This window comes from Chlorocebus sabaeus, chromosome 20 (assembly GCF_047675955.1).
Source record: "Chlorocebus sabaeus isolate Y175 chromosome 20, mChlSab1.0.hap1, whole genome shotgun sequence".
NCBI lineage: Eukaryota > Metazoa > Chordata > Mammalia > Primates > Cercopithecidae > Chlorocebus > Chlorocebus sabaeus.
In genome coordinates this window covers 133,001,593-133,023,223 of record NC_132923.1, presented here as the reverse complement: position 1 = coordinate 133,023,223, position 21,631 = coordinate 133,001,593, and the positions used below count along the sequence as shown (strand labels likewise).

General features: G+C 49.9%; 1 protein-coding gene across 1 annotated transcript in view; it reads right to left on the bottom strand.

Annotated features, from left to right (window-relative positions):
• Positions 1–954: 954 nt before the first annotated feature.
• CEP104 (centrosomal protein 104) overlaps positions 955–21,631 on the bottom strand; it is a 45,499-nt gene continuing 24,822 nt past the window's right edge. The window contains exons 13-22 of the mRNA XM_007980840.3: positions 20,944–21,120; positions 20,006–20,212; positions 19,494–19,601; positions 15,923–15,959; positions 15,584–15,650; positions 14,780–14,888; positions 12,811–12,949; positions 12,561–12,628; positions 5,426–5,516; positions 955–4,630 (exon numbers count right to left, since the gene is read on the bottom strand). Coding sequence (XP_007979031.3) covers positions 4,515–4,630; positions 5,426–5,516; positions 12,561–12,628; positions 12,811–12,949; positions 14,780–14,888; positions 15,584–15,650; positions 15,923–15,959; positions 19,494–19,601; positions 20,006–20,212; positions 20,944–21,120 — 1,119 coding nt within the window. The 3' untranslated portion in view covers positions 955–4,514. The remainder of the gene's footprint in view (positions 4,631–5,425; positions 5,517–12,560; positions 12,629–12,810; positions 12,950–14,779; positions 14,889–15,583; positions 15,651–15,922; positions 15,960–19,493; positions 19,602–20,005; positions 20,213–20,943; positions 21,121–21,631) is intronic.

Genomic DNA, 21,631 nt, shown 5'->3' with positions numbered 1-21,631 from the left:
CACTCAGAAGTGCTCCCCATTTAGGGGCAGGTGCCTGACACCCTGAGGCCAGCTGTGCAGAGGGCTGGAAAGTGCCTAGAGTGTGTGTCCTTTTCAGTGCACAGCAAAGGGACCCTCAGTTCCGTTTTACAGGTGAGGAAACTGAGGCAGAGGCAAGGTGTGGTCAAACACATCAGTGGAGTCAGGATCCCCCATACTATTTTCAAGAACCAGACAGTGCCAAGGTTCCTCTGGACCAGCACCTTCCTCTCTGCAGTCAGAGGGCAGCAGGGGCAGCTTTGCCCTGCAGCTGTGGCTGTGTGTGCCTGGCAGCTGCCTCTGCTCTGTTGTTGGGGATGACAACACCGGCCTTGCATGGTTGAGGTGAGGATTCCGCAGACCCGCCTCCATCCTGCTGGGTGGTCTAAGGCCACACCTCTCCACAGGGTTGGCTCACAGCCTAAGCCCTGGCCATGACCTTCCTCCCACAGCTCAGCCCACCCAGCTTTCCAATCGAGGGTGCCACAGCCACTACCCCCGGCTTTCCTGGGCAGTAGGTGGGTGACCATGGTACAGTGCTTAGTTGAAAAGCAAAACAGCCTTGAGGGCTGGTAAAATCCCGTTCAAAGGGGGGAAAACCCGTGAAGAGACTAGAAAGTATAATCTTCTCCTGGGCACAGTCAGAGAACACACAGGACATTCGGAATGTATTCCACAGGACGAAACTGGTCATTTTCTCTCATCTCCACGTGGCTTCAAATCAGCCAGTTTCTTCAGCAGTGAACTTGTTTTGACAAATAACTTATTCTAGGGACCAAACCCTCAGGGCAACTTCGTATTTGCTGTGTCTTTTTTCAGCGATTTTCAATGTGCTTTCTAAGGTTTCAGGGCTGGGCTACACTTGCATGTTTATTAAAGTAAAGGTAATTGACAAATTGCTTTTTAATTGTAATGTTGAAATAAAGTGACAAAACATTTAGTGATCTTTTTATTATATTAATATACTAAGGGTGAATTAACCCTTAAGTCCTAAAACAACAACAAAAATATATTACTTAGATATTTTGTAATTCTGGTACTTGAAATAAAGATAAATAGAAAACTATGTTAAAATATTAAAAAGTTGCAAAATTTCATTAAAAGTATTTACATTTGTATTCTAATTCTAATTTATATATACAATTCTTTTAAATTAGATTTAATGGAATACCTTAACAGAAATAATAGAAATAAATATTAAATATTCAGAACATATTCATGAGTGAAAATTCAATTATTAATTAGTATTCCTAATTTAGACATTTATTTATGAATGACCAAGGGATTTTACAGTTCCTTTTACATTTTTTGTATTTGATTCTTGGTCCCTTAACAATGTATAACCCTGTAAAACTCTCAGTAGCCACTAATCACTGGTAGAATCATTTCAACAAAAAACACAGGATTGGGCTGGGCGCAGTGGCACACGCCTGTAATCCCAGCACTTTGGGAGGCCGAGGTGGGTGGATCACAAGGTCAGGAGTTCGAGACGAGCCTGGCCAATATGGTAAAACCCTGTCTCTACTAAAAATACAAAAAAATTAGCTGGGCGTGGTGGTGGGCGCTTGTAGTCCCAGCTACTCGGGAGGCTGAGGCAGGAGAATCACTTGAACCCGGGAGGCGGAGGTTGCAGGGGGCCAAGATCACGTCACTGCACTTCAGCCTGGGCAATAGAGTGAGACTCTGTCTCAAACCCCCAGCCCGCAAAAAAAAAAAAAAAAAAAAAAAAAAAAATCCCATGATTCTTCTGTAAATAACAAAAGAGGAACCTGTTTTAAATGAACCCAAGTTTGCTTGTCAATCACTAAAAATGAAGTCTTTTTATAAATATTTTCTTTAAGTTACAATATATAGAGAAAGTATATATGTGTGTATATATATTTTTTTCTTAGAAGTTTTGATTGGTGAGAAAAGAATAATTCCTTGGTTAACTTTTCTCATTCTTGTTCTGTTTAAAGAAATGTTTTGTCTGTATTTTAAAAATTGATTAGAAAATAATGGCCAACATCTCTTTGAAACCAGAAAAATCATTTTACAGACATCTCGGCATCTATACTCTGTTTTGTCTAATAAACTTTAAAGTATTTCTCTCCTTATACTTTTTATTTTTTGAGATGGAGTCTTGCTCTGTTCCCTGAGCAGGAGTATAGTGGCATGATCTCGGCTCACTGCAACCTCCGCCTCCTGGGTTCAAGCGATTCTCCTGCCTCAGCCTCCCAAGTAGCTGGGATTACAGGCATGTGCCACCACGCCTGGTTAATTTTTGTATTTTTAGTAGAGATGGGGTTTCACCAAGCAGCCACCGCGCCTGCCCTCGTCTCTCCTTATACTTCAAACACATTTAACTCGGGCATGGTGGCTCACGCCTATAATCCCAGCACTTTGGGAGGCCGAGGTGGGCGGATCACGAGGTCAGGAGTTCGAGACCAGCCTGGCCAACATCGTGGCTAAATATACATCTCCACTAAATATACAAAAAATTAGCCGAGCATGGGGGCATGCACCTGTAATCCCAGCTACTCGGGAGGCTGAGGCAGGAGAACTGCTTGAACCCGGGAGGTGGAGGTTGCTGTGAGCCCAGATCGTGCCATTGTACTCCAGCCCAGGCGACAGAGTGAGACTCCATCTCAAACAAACAGATAAACAACATTTAGCAGATTATATATATATTTTTGAGACGGAGTCTTGCTCTGTCATCCAGGATGGAGTGCAGTGGCACAATCTCAGTTCACTGCAAGCTCCGCCTCCCGGGTTCATACCATTCTCCTGCCTCAGTCTTCCGAGTACCTGGGACTACAGATGCCCACCACCAAGCCTGGCTAATTTTTTGTATTTATTTATTTATTTTTAGTAGAGACGGGGTTTCACTGTGTTAGCCAGGATGGTCTCGATCTCCTGACCTTGTGATCTGCCCACCTTAGCCTCCCAAAGTACTGGGATTATAGGCTTGAGTCACCGCGCCCAGCCAAGCACAGCATATTCTGAAAGGTTATTGGTAGGTCTTGTATCTTACTCAGTATTCTGAGTCAACCAGAGGTATTAGTTTACCAAACATGGAGATTAATTCATGCAAATTCATGGTTATTAATGTATCCAGGCCAGGGAGTACATTGTTCAAACAGGGATTAGTTTTTAGACATTTTGTTGTTTCACACGATTGGCAACTAAAACATATTTATAGACTCATTGCATTTATACAAACTGCATCAACCCAAACCTTTCTAACTATCATTTTCGAAGTTTGCCCATGCAACACCCGTGAGGCAAGCAGAAGCCCTGGGCACCGGGTGGGAGGGGACTGCCCTTCAGTCCATGGTAGCCTAGGCCCCTGGGAGCACAGGCTGGGGCAGGGAGAGTGTGGACTCTTCCAGACAGACCCTGACTCCCTCCACATGGCTGCCTGGATGTGACACAGGCCCAACCAAAGCTATGGATGAAACCCCCAGCTCACTCCTACAGGAGGGGGTGAGTTAGGAGACTGTTTTTTGAGGGTTGATTTCATCATTTTAAGCAATGTGTTGGTGTTTTAAACATCCTATGAACCGTTTGAAGAAAGTAAACTTACGGGTCCAATCACAACATGGATGTGGAAGGGGTGGGAGGCCCACACCAGCGGGCTTCTGCCTGCTGTGAACACAGGGTGATCAGGTGGAAATTCCTTTAACAGTGACTTCCTCCACGTCTTCAGGAATTCCAAAGTGTGGAGAATGTGAAGTGCCTCTGAGCACAGGCACGGGAGGGGCCCACACCTGTGTCTACCTCAGTTCCAGCAGCGAGCGGATGCCTCACACAGAGGCAGCACTACTGGAGAAGCATCCAGCAAGGTGCGCGCTGAGGTGGGACCAATTCTCAAAAAAACTACAATTTAAAAAAAGATGTTCTCTTTTGCCTTTATTTCTTGCTGTAGTGGGAGCGTGAGTTCTGCTGCCCGGGGCTGAGTGCACTGGGCAGCAGGCCTAGCGGATGGGGCCTGCAGGGAGAAGGCACGGCTGGAGGCCTGTGCACACCGCCACTCTCCTGGAACCACTGCTGGCCGAGCCACAGCCCTGCGGAAATTCTACTGCGTGTGGCAGAGACCGATGTGCAAAAGGTTTCCGGTGAATGTTTTATGGAAATCACTCCAAGCACTAAGCAAAGCGGGACCGTGCCCGTGCTGACCGGGGCCTTGCGCTAGCGCCCCCAGGCGGTGCTCTCTGGCTCTCTCCAAACAGGACGCCTCCTCTTCTGATTCTAAGGCAGGCCTGAGACAACCCTTACGAAGGCTTAACGTACAGTGCGGCCAGGTCCTGGCGCTGCACACAGGATCTTTGGTTAGTTCCATACATATCGTTTGCACGAGAGCTGACGGCACAGACATGTAAGAGGCGTACATGGCTGGGAGCCGGGGACAGCAACCAGAGCATGGGGTCACCAAGGCCAGAGAGTTCTGGAGAAATGGTGTAGAATCAGGAGACCTGCTCCGTCCCTTACAGAGACAAAGGAGCCCAAGCACCGCGTCAGCGCCTGGCATGCGTCCTGCTGGAGCTCTTGCTCAGCCCGCCCTTTGGGGTGGGGATCTTGCTTCCGGCCTTTGACCCCGAGGGGCCTGATGCAGCCACAGCTGAGTTTTTCCCTGCAGAGCAAGCACAGGACCCACATTAGGAGGGCGCTCCTACCCATGGACCAGGTGCAGAACCTGCGGCCACAGTGTGAGCGGCTGGGAGTGGTCAGACACCCAGCAACAACATCCATGCTGATGGCCGTCACCCGGCGACAGGAGCCAGGCCTGAGGCTGCTGGGGTCTACTCTTCAGTTTCCTTTTTTTTGAGACAGAGTCTTACTCTGTCATCCAGGCTGGGGGGCAGTGGTGCCATACTGGCTCACCACAACCTTCACCTCCTGGGTTCAAGCAATTCTCCTGCTTCAGCCTCCTGAGTAGCTGGGTGCCCGCCACTGTGCCCGGCCAATTTTTTATAGGGTTTCACCATGCTGACGAGGCTGGTCTCGAACTCTTGACCTCAAGTGATCTGCCTGGCTTGGCTCCCAAAGTGCTGGGATTATAGGTGTGAGCCACCGTGCCTGGCCAGCTTCCTGATTCTAAACACTCGCGTCAGTGATGTAGAAAGAGCGGAGGACTGGAGTGTGAATCCTAGGCCAGCTGCGGAGCCTTCGCACTGCACAGCCCGTTTGCAGGTGAAGGATTTTGGTCACGCAGTTATGATTATTAGCCTGTTTACTAAGGAACCAGAACATGAAGAGAGGCTGGGATGCCTTTTTTTTTTTTTTTTTTTTTTTTTGCTTTTAAAGGGATATTTAAAGGGATGTTTTTTTGCTTTTAAAGCCATGTTGCCCTGGCTGGGGATGGTCGTTTGAATAAGTCAAAATGGAGGGATGCAGACTCCACCCGCTCAGTGCCGCTGGCCCTCACCTGGCTGCAGTGCCGGGGCCTTCTGCAGAATGTGTGTCTTGCGCAGGTTCATGGTGCAGCCGGCGGGGCCCATCAGGTGAGCTTTCCACGCCTGCAGCGGAGGAGGCATCAGTGTTAATCAGGTAAGATGGGCCTGGTGCGCTGCCCCAGACCCAAAGGACTCGCTGTGCAAGCTGAAAATGAGGGGTGGCTGCACCAGCAGGAGCTGCAGAAGAACGGCTCCCTCACCTGGGCACCTCCCTTCGGATATGTCATGATACCCTCTGTGATCTGTGCGGGGCACAACTCAGCAAGCACCAAGTCCTGTCACCAGGCGAGCCTACATCTCACGTCCCCACCCAGCCACACAGGGCCCTTGGCGTCAGCGTCTCTGAGCACAGCGGGAGCCTCATCTCACGTCCCCACCCAGCCACACAGGGCTCTTGGCGTCAGGGTCTCTGAGCACAGCGGGAGCCTCATCTCACGTCCCCACCCAGCCACACAGGGCTCTTGGCGTCAGGGTCTCTGAGCACAGCAGAGCGTGCACACAAATGCAAGGGTAAGAAGCAGCGTGCCCACGTGATTACATTCCAGGCCAGAAGACAGAAGGCGCCAGGCCCCGCGGGCTCCCCGCCAGCCTGCTGCCCGTGGTTCCTTGTGGGGTCCCCACTCTCTTCATCCCTGTTCTTCCTGAGCCACGCCACATGCACTCACCCTGAAGAACGCGGGGCTCACGCAGGCCTGACCGCCTGGGCAGCCAGCTTCCTTCCTTCAGGACCACCTGTGGGACCGTCTGCATGGGGACAGGGAGCTCATCCCATCCCCCTGCTGGATGTAAACGCGGGACCTTTCTTCTGATTCCCCGAGTCTTCTGGACATTCGGGTTGTTCCTGGTTTCTTCCCTTCTATTTAAACAACACTCGTGAAGCTGGGCACAGTGTCTCACGCCTGTAATCCCAACACTTTGGGAGGCAGAGGCAGGTGGATCACTTGAGGTCAGGAGTTCAAAACCAGCCTGGCCAGCTTGGTGAAACCCCATCTCTACTAAAAACACAAAATTAGCTGGGCGTGGTGGCGCATCTCATGTCCCCACTAGCTAATCCCAGCTACTCAGGAGGCTGAGGCAGGAGAATTGCTTGAATGCAGGCGGAGGTTGCAGTGAGCCGAGATCACATCAGTGCACCCCAGCCTGGGTAACAGGGTGAGACTCCGTCTCAAAAACAAACTACACCCCCCAGGGACATTGCTCCAGCCGCTCTCCCATTCTCTGGTGGACCAGGGTCTCCACTAGACATAGCCCTGCTTCTCCCTGGTTCCTCTCTCACTGTCACCAGTGGCTGTCAGTTTCCGGCTGCCTGCGGTAGCCCTCAGGATGCTGGAGCACTTGCAGCCCCAGCCCTGCCCACTCCTGTCCCGCTTTAGCTGCTCTAGGCAGGCCTGGGTTCTCATCTCTCCAGGCCACCAGCAACCTTCATGTCCCTAAAGCTGGGGCGCCTTCTCATCAGGATGTGGCCCATCAGCACATGGGGTGCACTTGCTCCCCGCTCCCCTGTGGAGGGACACGGCCTGCCCTAAGGCTCCAATTCCTCCCTCCCCAGCACAGCAGTGGCGGGTCCCTCTCCATCCCTTGAATCTGGGTGACTGTGGCTTGCTTTGGCCAATGAGACAGTGGCAGACACGTGGCAGGGCAGGCTGAAATGAACTCATGTGCCTGGGCTCGTCTCACTGTTGCCCTCTGTCACTGCTGTGGGAATGCCATGCCCAGGCTGGTGTGCTGGGGTCAGATACATAAGCAAGGCTGAGGTGCCGCAGCTGCCTCCAAGACCATCCTAGATCAGTCTCCAGCTGCGGACCCCAGGCACACGTGTGTGAGCCCAGTCAGGGCCAGCAGAGCCACCTGGCTGCCCTGTAGCCAAGTGCAGATGCAAGAGCTGGGCGGCTGTGATCAGCTGAGCCCAGCCAGGCCAGCAGGGTATCCTCTCTGATGGGCTGTGCTCTGGGGCCTCCAGGACGCCACCCTCGTCAGGCTTCCTCCCCAGTGTGTTTCTTCCCCAGCGCCTGGTTTGCCTTCTTACTCCCATTCTACCTGGGGCTTAGCCTGTGGGCCTCTTCTCTGTCTACACTTGCTCTTTAGGAGAGCGCTTCCAGTATTATGACCTTAAACCCACTTATTATACACGCTGACAATCCCCACATTTCCACCTGCAGCCATATGTCTACCGGCCTGCGCATCTGACAGGCATTTTCACTCCACAGCTCCAGGCTAAGCTCCTGAGCACCCTGGGTTCCTGACCGCAGTCACCGCCTCACCACGTCATGAGGACTCCACCGGGAAGTCCTGGGTCTGCCTGCAGTGCGTGTCCAGAATCTGACCCCTTCTTGCCACTCAGCTCTCTGCTACCACCCGACCTCTCTGTCCCACAGGCTGCTCTCAACAGAGCAGCAAAAGTGGCTGGCGTGGGGCCCGCCAGGTCATGCCCACTCTTCCGCTCAAACCCTGCAGGGGCATTGCCTTCCACTTACTTTGAAGATAATGGTCAATGATTTTTCATCCCCAGTATTGCCTTCCAGTCTATTTATGTCCTTTGATGGAGAGAAGGTTCTCACCTTTTACGATTTAATAGTTTTATTACAAAACGAGTATACAGTTCAGTAGTGTCAAGCACATTCACGATGCTTAACTCCAGATCCCTTTTCATTTTACAAAACCCAAACTCTGCCCCAAGGTTCTCCATTTTATCTAACTGAATTGATCGGCCTCTTCCATCAAGGCTTAAGCTTTCTGTGTCCTGTTTGAGAAATCCCTTCCTATTCTGAAGACTATTCTCTTATCTCTAGCATCTCCTGAGAGATTCATAATTGGGCCTTTCACATTTGAATCTAAGATCCACTCGAAGCTTTCTTCTGAGCAGTGTGGAGGATGTCGAACTTCACTGTTTACCCCCCTTCACATCATTCAGAAAAATTCTGAATGATTAGCATTAGGATTAGCACACAAGGACTTTAAAGCAGATACCTACTATATTCAAGGACTTAAACGTGCAACGAAGTGCTATTGATCTATCAGAACCCGGGCAAACTTTGAAAACATGTTAAGTCAAAGACACAAAGGCCGCATAATGTCCAATTCCATTTACAGGAAATGTCCACAGTAGCCAAATCCATGGAGACCAAAACTAGACAGATGGTTGCCAGGGGCTGGAGAGGGGGCTGGGGAGAAAAGGGGCGACACGTAGGCAGTGCTGTCTTTTGGGTGATGGGAAAGTTCAAATGTGTGTGGATGGTTGTGCAACCCTGAATACATGAACACCCACTATCTGTACACGGGGAGAGGCTGTGCAGACTAGATCTCCATAAAGCTGTTAAAAACAGGTGATCTTAATGAGTGAACAGAGGTGAATCTCAGCAGAGAAATGAAACCTGTAAAGAAATCCCAGCCAAATACAAATACTGGAACTGGAAAGTACAAGATTGGAAATGAAAAATTCACTTAACGGAGGACTGCAGATGGAAGGAGAAAGGGTACGGGGCCGTTCAGCTAGAACAGAAAGGAAACACCGGACAAAGCCCAGTGACCCACAGAACAGATACTGCAGTCTTCACACTCAGGCGGGAGAGAAGGGAGGGAACGCTGAAGAGAGGAAAAATATTTGGAAAACGAATGGCAAAACAATTCACACAAAATTAGAAAGATGTGTCTCAGCAGGCTGGAGTGGCAGAGTCTCCTGCTGGCTTCCAGGAAGTGAACCATCCAGCAGAGAGGCCTCTGGTGCTGAGGACGGTGGGGGCCTCTAGGAGATGAGTGGCTCCGGGTTGACAGCCCCCAAGAACATATTACTGCCAGCTGCTGGGATGAACCTGGAAGTGAGTCCTTCCCTAGCAGGGCCCACAGATGAGAACGAAGCCTGGCTCCGGACCCAGGGAACCCACGAGGTAATAAGTGAGTGCCTGTTATCTGCTCACACTGCAGGGTGTGAGGTGATGGGCCAGGCAGTGTAGGTAATTAGATACAGGGAAAGCAGATGACACATGAGATACGCCTGCTGACAGCCTTACAGGTACTACCTGTAAGAGGATGTCAATTCAAATCAGATGTTGGGAACAAGAAGGGAAGGAGGAAAAGGTGGTTACTGGAGAATCTGAGTACTGCTCTTAGTAGGGAACCAATGGCAATAACTGAAATCAGAGGGGACGATGGGCATCGCACGGAAGGACGAGTAAAGGCAACAACTCGAATGCAAACACAAAGGCCCCTACATTCTGGAAATAACCAGGGGAAAAGATGTATGTGCAGTGAGAGCTGCTTGTATTCGGTAGAAAAGGGGCAGGATGCCCTGTAGGAAAAGCAGCCTCTGGAGGAAGGTGGATGGAAGCGGGGCACGACAGCGGCCTCCTCTGTCTGGGGTGGAGGAAGGCAGATGGAAGCGGGGCAGGACGGCGGCCTCTGTCTGGGGTGAAGGAAGGTGGATGGAAGTGGGGCAGGACAGCGGCCTCCTCTGTCTGGGGTGGAGGAAGGCAGATGGAAGCGGGGCAGGACGGCGGCCTCTGTCTTCCAAGATGCCTGATTCTATTGACCTGGAAACATGTCTTTGGTAATTACAGAACTTAATTCTTTAAAGTCCCCTAGAAATGGAATATAAAATGAATGTATTTACAGTTGGTGGCACTGCCAGCCAGGACTCACCCAAGTCCCTCCAACACAGGGCCACTGGGCTCCCCGTTACCAGTGGAAGATGTGGTCAGGACAAGAACTGGGAACAGATCTGATTTCCGGCGGCATCTTCTGCCGGCGGTGCAGGTGCCACTGTGCTGGGGCTGCCCCACGTGCAGTGGGCGCCAAGGTGAATTGGTCGCCTGCAATTCCTGAATTCTGTCTCCCGGGCCGTTAGGAACCAGGGCCCATGGATGTAAGAAAGGAGACACAGATGTTGGGAGAGACAAGGTTAAATAAAGCCTGCAGCTCAGAACGGCAAGGGGAAGTGTGTGTGCATGAGTGACAGAGCTTACTTCCCTTGATTTCTCCCGGCTGTGTCCACTGAGAGTCCAGCCACAGCGACCCACCCAGCCGCAATGGGCATGAGGCCCCCAGCGCTGTCCTGAGACATCCAGTCCCACTAACAGGAACCAGGCCTCTGGGACCAGATGGCTGATTCCAGGTCCGGGGCAGGAATGCGGCAAACAGGAGGGAACTCTCTGAGGCTGCATGGGTCTCATCCAGGCCTCAGGGGCCCAGCTGAAGAGTCTGCCATAGGCCAGAGCTGGGATAATTCACGCATCACTAAGCATGGTAACTGCAGTGACTGGAACACATCAAATAATTTAAATCCATGGTTCATAATGACACTACAGACAAAACAAAACAAATTAGCTGCCATGGAAGATGCTAGTGACCCAGCTTACTATTCTGAAAACCAATAAACCAAGGAAAAGAATTAAACCTTCATTCTACCTTTCCAACAGAAAGTCTAACCCTGGGCAACCACAGAGTGGATGAGCTTCCATTTAGAGGAATATCCCAGCAGATGAACGAAGCAGGGATGACAGAATGAGGCCCCTCCTGAGCCAGTGGGTTAGGCCCTGAGCATCAGCAGCTGCCGGCGTCATACATCACGCGCCTCCTGGGGGACACACCAGCATTGCCTGTGAAGCGGCCACACCCACACCAAGCCTGTGCACACCTGATGAGGCCAGAGATCCAACCTCCTATTTACAGGAAGTACAGGGACAGAGAAACACGTTAAGCAACCCCAAGGGGACGTAGTCAGCAGATCCAGACGATGGTAAGCTCTATAGGGCAAACAGCCTCCTTCCTTTGCCAAGTGAATCGTAAGGGAAAAAAACGAAGAGAATGAACTTGTTCAAAACAGACCAACCAGGTACCGCATGTGGGCCTTCTATGGATCCCGGTAATCAAACGCTTCTGAGCTGATGAGATGTGGCAATGTGACTGATGTCTGGAAGGCTGAGGCTGCGGCTACGTAAAACAGTCCCGATTCCAAAAGCTCCGTATGGGAACATTTACAGATAAAACAACATGCTGTCTGGGTTGGCTTCAACATTACACGAGAGGGGAGCACGTGGGGGCACGGGAAAAACAAGACTGGCTGAGCTGCTAGTTGCTCAAGCTCAGTGACCGCTACAAGGGAGAGTCCTGAGGGTTTCTGTTACTTTTCTGTGTACTCTGTGATGCATTTCAAATTTTGAGAGAGAGAGACCGACAGACAGACAGACAGAGAGAGCCAGATAACTGGGCAGACATTATGGCTGAGAGCGGCTGGGGGCTGTCTTCTCTGTTTGGTGTGTGAATTTTCCGTGGTTAAGAGAAAGCTACAGTGGCTGGGTTGGAGCCATCTTGCTGAAAAGCTGGGACAAGGGGAGCCAGCAGCAGGACACAGTGATACGCAGCAGGTGGCAGGAGCTAAGGAGGTTGGAGTGGAAGTGGCTGAGCCAGATTCCAAAACTGGGTCCTGAGCAGGGCCCCAGGGCTCAGCATTCGCTGCCTGGCCTAAAGAGGGCACCGCCAGCCCCTCGTGTTGGACAGGGCCAGAATAGCTGCCACGGAGCCTTGCACGCCCACGTCCCTCCTTGTCGCCTCCAACGCCAGAGGAGCTGGGCACATGGGGAAGTGAAGGGTGGGCAAGTGCGAGCCGGCCGTCCCCACTAAGCCTGCGGAGTCACAGCGCAGCACACTGAGGCCGGGAGGAGAGCTTGGAATCGGGTAGGAAGGAGAATCGTTTACCCAAATAGGCCTAGGTTTTATTAGGCAAAAGGGGCTGCAGTGTTACAGAATCTGGCCAAGGTGTCACTGAGGGCCTCAGTATCTGGATAAAAGCAATGACCAGAACAAAATAAAACCATCTCATGCTTGTGTCCCGGTGACACAGGCTGGGCCTCAGTGAGTTGAGGCTCCTCGATAAACCATTTGTAAACATAGGGAAGGAAATCATGTGAACACGTAGCTAAACGGAAGAACTGTTCAGACAGGGCTCAGTAGACGCTGTCCACTCCCTGGACACTCATGTGCTATACTCTGTGGCTGTGGTCCAGCACTAACACCACCACCATCACCATCACCGTCACCACCACCGCCACCACCACCATCATCCACAGGTGTGTCACCTACTTCACTGGCCCCTTCCCCCGCTAGGCCCCTCACCTCTTCTCCAGGGCTGAAGTTCTCATGGCACAGAGGACACCGGTTTGCCAGCTTCTCTGGTTTGGCAGCTGAAATGATTTCAAAAAGACTCAGTCACTCCCTGAATGACAGGTGACAAGACATGCTGCTGGCCTGCCCGCAGGTGCCCTTTAATTCACCAAGCCCTTGCAGAGGCCCAAGAGCAGTGGCACTTCCTCCAGGAGGACACCTGGTGACCCGAGGGCACGGGAGCCTGGGAAGGGGTACTCACGGTTGCACTCCTTATTTTTTATGTGTCTGGGCAGCTCTTCCTTGAAAACAGCCTCGCTGCAACGGTAACACTTTCCAAACCCGTCTTTTTTGTCACATTCCGTCAGCAAGTGCTCCGTCAGGCTGGATATCTCCACCACCTGGATTTTGAAATACAGAGCGAAGCATGTTGCTGAGAAAGCTGAAGCGCCCTCTGGCCAGCCTGCAGAGCCTGTGGGCAACTCCCTCTGCCCAGGGAAATCTGTGTCACCTGCGCATGAAGTGAGCCACAGGCTTCTATCTTTGGCATTTGCCCACAGACTGTCTGGAGTCACTTGTGATACTTTGCTGAAGACCCCACGTCCTTCCTTTCCTGTCGCCTTAGCATCGGGCAGGGGCCACTGTAAAGGATGGGGGAAGCTACGGTCGACCTGAGTGTGAAACTTGGATGAGGACCCAGAGTGGCTCAGTGGTAATACGTGTGGCCCTGGGTTCATATCGTGGCTCCCAGCTATTTCTAAGAATGTGCACAGAAACAGCACCACAGAAGAGATGTAAGAGATTCTCCTGCTACGTTGGTGTCTCTGGCAGGAATGACTTGTGTATACTCTATAACTTCAGGCCGCAGGACTTGACACACTGTGAGCCAGTCCAACCTCTTTTCTTCATAAATTACCCAGTATTAGGGATTTTTTTTTTTTTTTTTTTTTTGAGATGGAGTTTCACTCTTGTTGCCCAGGCTGGAGTGCAATGGTGTGATCTCGACTCACTGCAACCTCTGCCTCCTGGGTTCAAACGATTCTCCTGCCTCAGCCTCCCGAGTAGCTGAGATTACAGGCATGCACCACCACACCTGGCTAATTTTGTATTTTTAGTAGAGATGGGGTTTCTCCATGTTGGTCAGGCTGGTCTTGAACTCCCGACCTCAGGTGATCCACCCGCCTCGGTCTCCCAAAATGCTAGGATTCCAGGCGTGAGCCACCGTGTCCAGCCAGGTATTTCTTTATAGTAATGTAAGAAAGGCCTAACCTAGGCGATCGGGGAAGACTTCTTACACAGGACACAAATAGCACGAACCATGAAAAACACTGGTAAGGCAGGCAATGCTAACATTAAAAATGAGTCTTCCTCAAGACACTGAAGACAGTGAAGATGCATGCTGTGCAGTGGGAGCAGGTGGTCACAATTCATGCGACTCACCAAGCACTCACATCCACATGTATAAAGAATGGCCCCAAATCAATAAAAACACATGGACAATCCGAGGTAAATGGGTGAGAAACCAGAAGGTGCTTTGCAGGACAGCCAATGCCTGCAGACAAAAGAACGGGCCCTCCACCTCATCTTCACCAGGGACAGGCACACTGGGAACTCGCCAAGGCAGCAGGAAGCGTGGCCGCAGGGGCACTGTGGGAAGGGAGGCAGTGCCCGTGCTGCTGGTGGCAGTGCCTGGGCACAATCCCTTTGGAGCACTCCTGGGCAGCCCCACTGAGCATCAGCACACCCGGCAATCCCACGACACATTGTGAACCCAAGAAAGTGCATTCCCGTGCATCCTGGAAGACACCAGGATGTTGCTGTGGCAACATCGCTCGTCATGGTCCCAAACTGGACACAGCCCTCGTGCACAGCAGCAGATGGATGAAGGCGCTGTGGACACAACAAAGCAAGAAATCCAACATAACACCACATGGTTCTGTTTCTACAAAGCTCAAAGAGCAAGGAGCACCCATTGTGGTGTCAGAAATCAGGCCCCTGCTGACTCTGGGAAGAGCCCTGAGGGGAGGTGGCCGCACAGCACGTTTACGGTTCACTGGGCTGTCATATGGAATAACTCGCGTGCGTTTTTCAGGGGTGTGTTAGGTTTCAGTTACTTTTCTCACAACCTCTCTGAAAATACTAAGCCTTGGGACAGCTTTGTGACTCGGTCTTTCAACAGTCAGGTGTTCATGCTCATGCAAGCAGCTGGGCGGCTGTGCCCCTGGCCTGACCTGTTTGCAGTGGTCACATCTTGTCAGCATGAGACAGTGCTTCCAGTAGTGGAGATCGAGACCTTCCTCTGTGAAGGATTCACTCCTTTCCCCACAGAAAATACACAAACTGAAAGGAAAGAAAAACAGGAAATAAAGGTAAGGATCTAGTTCCACTGATGGCCGTTCTGCTCCCACGTCCCAAAATTCTGAATTGCCGCAGTCCCGGTGTTGTGTGCAGTTTCTCTCTCATTCTGAACTGCCTCAGTTTGCTCTGCGGGGCCTGGGCTGGGCCTCCCTTGCAGGCAGCAGTGGAGGCTGGGTGTGGCATGTGTTAAAGCACGATAGGAAAGCCCTCGCCAAGGAGGCACCTGAAATCAACGGGCGTACGGTCCTTCCAGACTTTCACTCAGCATCATCAAGCAGAAAGGATATTTTAAGTTCCAATAAAAAGATAAGACAAAGACCCTGCATTCTTATAGATCTGTCCTGGCTGCTGTAGAGTAAAAAGAATTTTGCTGTTGTGATATTCTGTGCCTGTTACAACAGTTTTGACAAACAGACTGGCAACTTCCATTGGGGCAACAGAGAAAAAGCTGTCTGGACTGACTCGGAGTGGGTGCTGGTTAGTGGAGAAGGCACATTTCCTACCTTTTATGATGACTACGAAGGGCCAACTAGGGAGGACATGTTCCCTTTCCAGGGTTTCTGTGTGGCTCCTCGCCCTGACCATCGTACAGTGGGTGGAAGACAGCGCGACTCACTTATCTGGAGAGCGCCCGTCAGCCTGACCATCATATGGGGGTGGAAGACAGCGCAACTCACTTATCTAGATAGTGCTCATCCGGGATTCTCAGAGCTTCGGCAGGGGCTGCTTTCCCTCCTTGAATGTCTGAAGAGATTAAAACAATTTAAATAACTTTTTATAGAAATGATTTTCAAAATTTTAGTAAGCAGTTTGATGTGAGCTATAAAACCATGATACAAGTGAAAAGGTAGCAGTGTTTTCCATTCAGCTGGGAGATGGCTGAGGTGCAGCAGGTGTGCAGCCATACTTGCTGAATGGACGGAAGCCGTTTCCACACGGAGCTTCCATGACATGCATTTACACACCCCGATTCTTTACACACCCCGATTCTTTGTGCACCCCAGTTCTTTACATACCCTGATTCTTTGGCTTCACAGCATCACTTTCTTTTTCCTAAGACACAAAAACAGTAAGGTCAGGGACAAAGGGCTGCAGTGTGAGTATGAGTGAGAGCCTGCTGAGGATATGTTTTGATCATGAAAGCACATTTCTGGGTTTTGTTTTAGAATTTCTACTGGCTGGGCAAGGTAGCTCATGCCTGTAATCCCAGCACTCTGGGAGGCCAAGGTGAGTGGTGGATTGCTTGAGCTCAGGAGTTCAAGACCAGCCTGGGCAACATGGCAAACAAAGCCCCGTCTCTACAAAAAATACAAAACTTAGCCGGCTGTAGTGGTGTGCCCTGTAGTCCCAGCTACTCAGGAGGCTGGGGAGGGAGGATCACTTGAGCCTGGGAGGTGGAGGTTGCAGTGAGCTGACATCATGCCACTGCACTCCAGGCTGGGTGACAGAGTAAGACCCTGTCTCAGAATAAAAAAATTAAAAAAAAGAATTTCTATCGAAAAATAACTAAACTTTTGGAAAGAGGAATCAATATGCTCTGTCTTCAAAAGAGGCATGGATACTCCCTCTCCCCTTCTCTCGTAAGCCCCTCCCCTTGGGCCCTCAGCCCTGCCACTCTGTGGAGATGACTCTTGTGGCCACAGATCCCTTCCACGTGGCCTCCCAGTGGCTCGTGATGCACCTGGGCGCCCTTCTCAGTCAGGTAACTCTTAAGCTCGTCCCAGCAGCCCTCCTAGCCTTGAGAGACCCCATCACGTCTTCTCCCTGCCCCTCAGACTCCCCAGCACCACCGCAGTCTCCATCAACACTGAAAACCGCAGGGGACACACCATCTCAGTGTGAGGGTGCTGAGGGGACTCCCTGAGACTTTCAGGCTTGAGAGGAACAGGAACAAGTTGGTCGCTCTATAGATGGCACTTAAATGATGCATTATAAAGAAGAATACTGTCTACTACACTTATAGAAAATTCAATTTTACATGCTAGTAATTTCTCTCAAACTCAACCACTGACTGTGGAAAACACATGCAGCAGTGCGATTCTAGTTCCACAGACACCCACCCTGCCCCCCAGAAGAGCACAGGTTTGTTCCTATTATCATTATTTTTAGACAGGGTCTCACTCTGTTGCCTAGGCTGTAAGTGGTGCAAATATAACTCATTGCAGCCTTGGGCTCCTGGGTACAAGCCATCCTCCTGCCCCAGCCTCCTGAGTAGCTGGGATTACAGGTGCTCACCACTATGTCTGGCTAAGTGCTTTTTTAAAGTTTTAGTAGAGACGAGGTCTCACTATGTTGCCCAGGCTGGTCTTGAACTTCTGAAATCAAGTGATCCTGCTGTCTCAGCCTCCCAAAGTGCTGTGATTACAGGAGTGAGTCACTGTGGCCCAGAGTATGATTTGAGAACCAGAAAAGGACTTAATATGTAAATTCGGAAAGTTCCGGAGATGGATGGTGGCGATGATTGCACAACAATGTGAGGGCACCCCATGCCGCCGCAGTGTGCACTTAACATGCTAAGATTTACACTCTGCATATTTCACCCCGATAAAAAAAGAGAAAAAAAAAATCCCATCCCGTCATTCTCCTGGGAGAGGCCTTCACCAGGCCTTGTGTGGAGGCGCAGGCCTGTACTGGCCTCGAGGGTCCAGCACCCCATGGCCCCTAGCACCCTGCAGCAGGGACCCACTGCCTGGGTCTTTCTCCCTTGTCTGCTCCTCCCGGGAGCCCCAGCTCCATGAGGGCGGGACTTTACTTTGCCGCCTGCTGTATTTCCACAGCCAGATGGTGCCTGGCACAGAGAGGTGCTCCATAAACACTGAGCCAATGAGCAGGAGCTGCAGACTCTCAGGACAGCTGTGTGGAGGCCGTGCAGCCCGTCAGCACAGGCGACCCCGGGACAGACAGTGCTGTGCAGCCCGTCAGCACAGGCGACCCCGGGACAGACAGTGCTGTGCAGCCCGTCAGCACAGGCGACCCCGGGACAGACAGTGCTGTGCAGCCCGTCAGCACAGGCGACCCCGGGACAGACAGTGCTGTGCAGCCCGTCAGCACAGGCGACCCCGGGACAGACAGTGCTGGGAACAACAGCTCCTGGACAGCTGCTACATCAGGGGCCACTGCCACCAGGTCCTAGGCTGTGGTGAGGGAGGTGGGAGGCAGGCGCCTGGCAATGGGCTTAGTATGTGCTAGCTCATGGCTGGAGGAAAACCCTTCAGTTTGTGACATCCGTGTCCTTGTTTGTGTACTAATCACAATGAGTGTGTGCTGAGCCACCGAGGGTCACTGAGCACACAAAAGTCGTCCACACCACGATGCGGACCTGAGCCAGAGGTTCACCCCCCATCCCAAGGTCTGCCTGCCTCCTTCTGCCTCTTGTGTCTTTTTCTGATTGTCACTCTGACGTTCCAACATTTGGTGGAAATGTCACTGTGACTTTTTGCCATAGGAAGTTCAGCATATATTCAGCCACATTTGATCTTTTGTTCCCCATTTGTACCCATTTTGTCTTTTAAAAATCTGTGGTAAGAACACTTGACATGAGCTCTGCCCTCTGAGCAGCTCTGGGTGAGCTGTGCAGCCAAGTGGGCTGCAGGCCTGAGGTGCCAGCAGGTCCCAGAACTCATTCACCTGGCATGGCTGAAACCTCAGGTCTGAGGAACGGAAACTCCGTGTGTTCTGCCTCCTCTTATTTCTTTTTTTTTTTTTTTTTTTTTTTTTTTTTTTTGAGACAGAGTCTCGCTCTGTCGCTCTGGCTGGAGTGCAGTGGCCAGATCTCAGCTCACTGCAAGCTCCGCCTCCCGGGTTCACGCCATTCTCCTGCCTCAGCCTCCGGAGTAGCTGGGACTACAGGCGCCTCCCACCTCGCCTGGCTAGTTTTTTTGTATTTTTAGTAGAGACGGGGTTTCACTGTGTTAGCCAGGATGGTCTCGATCTCCTGACCTCGTGATCCGCCCGTCTCGGCCTCCCAAAGTGCTGGGATTACAGGCTTGAGCCACCGCGCCCGGCCTCTTATTTCTTCTTTTAAAGGAAATTTTCTATCAACTGAAAGAAACTTCATCATAAAATTAGTGTTATGAAGCTAATTCATATCCTAGAAGCAGGGAGGTTGAAAAGGAACACATTTATATTCAACCAAATATTTGTTCCCAGTACACATAACACCCCCATAGGCTTAAAGAGTAAGGGTTCATGGAAACAGAATGTTTACCTGAAACCTTCCCTTTTTAATGCGCTGAAGCAGACCTTTATAGTCAAGCTGATTTTTCTCCTTTGTCTCTGAAGGTGGCTGGAGAGCTGTGGAGGAGAGCAGCTCTGTGCCCACAGCCCCTGGTCCCTACCTAAATCTATGCAGCAGCTCATATCAATTCTGACAGAGGATGGAGGGGCAGCAGGAGTATCTGCCACCCAATTCCACCTCTCCATGGAGGGCTTCTGTCATCTACCCCAAAACTAACCTAAAAAAACAGAAGGAATCAAGACGCTCATTTGCATAATTCCATGAAAAATAAGTCAAGTATGATGTGGATCTATACAGCAAAATACATCGCAGCTAAAAGCACACAGGTGAAAGACGTGTTTACTTCCAACCTGAACTTCAGCCTGAATTTCTTTCAGTGCTGCCAGCTGCCCTTGTAAAGCTTTAATTTCTTCTTTCTTTTGTTTTTCTGCTTCTTCTGTAGCCGCTTTTCTCCGTGCCTGGTAAGAAAATTATTTTTCCATTAGACTAGCTTGTTAGGGTAATCTTAGAAACTGGGAGACAAACTATGGCATATCAACTATATTTCTTATAAATTATAATATTCACTAAGACTAATAACAAGTTAGAAGCAAATCTTTTCCATTGATTTCATCGGTGTTTATTGATAGATAAACCCGCCATGTTCTCACGGCTATCATTATTCCGTTTGCAGCCTGGGAACCTGAGGTTCTCACTGGCAGAAAGTGGAGGAGCCAGGATCCAAACGCAGGAACCTGTTCTTACCCAGTACGCCTGAGCTTCCCATACACATGGCTCCTTCAAATTACGTATTTACTTATTTATGTACCAAGTAACTTCTTCAATATAGGATGAGGTCATAACTTCACCACAGTTAACTCACCCTCATCTCAGCATCTGTAGGTCTGCCATCTATTTTAGCAAATCCCTCAAAAATTGTTTTGTAGAGAATGTTCTTGCGTGTGTTGCTGTCGTCCGGAGGAAGGTACTCCAGAATGGAAGCCTGGTGCTGTCTGTACATGTCCAGAATAATTCTAACTGCCGTCTCGCGGACCTCATACACTCTATGCTCCAGGGAACTCACTGAAAACTAAAGTTGGGAGGGGCTCTTGTTACTGATTCTTAAAATAAAATTAATTTCTTTTAGCATACAAAAAAGGTACATTATAAACATTTGAAAAATAAAGAAAAGAGAAAACATCCATTTTAAGTATTATGAGGTACTTCAAACCTAAAACCTCACGGATCTACCGTCTCGATGTAAGCCGTGTTATACTTTCATTACGCTTGTTTTGGATCTTTGTAAGAAACAGAACGCTGTGGCTATAGTGTAATTCCATCCCCACTGTGCGTCTCCGGGGCCCACGGTTTCTCATCCTCCTTGGAGGTGGGCGCTTCTGTGTAGCCGATGTGCAGATTTCAGGTTTTTGGATTTGCGATCCAAACCAGTAAATATAATGGAAGTATTCCAGAATCCGAAAACAATCTGAAATCCTAAACACTTATGGTCTTAAGCATTTCAGATCAGGGGCTTCAACCTGTGCCTGATATTCTTCATCACACTGCTGTTATTGTCTCTTAAAGACAAAGAAATGTTTTTTATGATTTGTTTCTCTCCATGGATAAAGATCTGTACACACCATGTACCATTAGACAGCAGGACGCGTGTGGGGGCCCCCATTTGTTGGATGAAATACTGGCTGTTTTTCTGAAATCAGTCTCACTCATTCCTTCAACAAACGTTGATGAGACCCTTGCCATGCTCCAGGCACTGTGGTGAGTGCCAGGCCAGGTGGTGTGTCACAGGCGAGGTCCGCTTACCTTCATCACGTTGTCAATGGTGAAGCCCGAGCTCCCAGTGCCCAGGTCTTTCAGCAGCCGGGCAAGGAGGCCCATCTGACTCATTGCCAGGTGAACTGAAGAGTTTGCTTTCAATGGCTGCACCAGGTAGGATGGAATAATTTGGAGAGACTTAACTTCTTTAAACAAGGCCATTTCCTAAGAAAGCCAATGTAATTTGTTAATTTTTACTGGAAAATGCTGGAGGCAGTTTAGTACAATGCAGCATGATCTTAAACTAAACACTGAAGGAAAAAATAGGGAAATACAGAATGATAGTGACAAAGAGCAATAAGAGCACCGATCTGTAAGCTTGTATTTCTATTTAAAACATAACAACGATTAGAAATGAAAACCTGAGTCACAGGAAATAAAACCACGAAGAATAAAACGATTTTATGTGTAATGAAAGCTCTTCAGAAGCATAACTGAAAACTTGAAGGTTTCTGTTCTCAGTACTCTTCAGCTTTAAGGAAGAGGTTTTCTCATTTCTAAAATTCTAAAAGAAATTATAGTTGTTGCTAGAATCCTTGTTATTTTAGTATTTATTAAATGTCAGCCAAGAGTGTATGATTCTGCAGTGATGTGGTTACTAGTGGATTAAGACGGAAAAAAATGTAAGTACCATTACATATTTTAATGTCCCTAAACAAACAAGTCTTTATGTAAT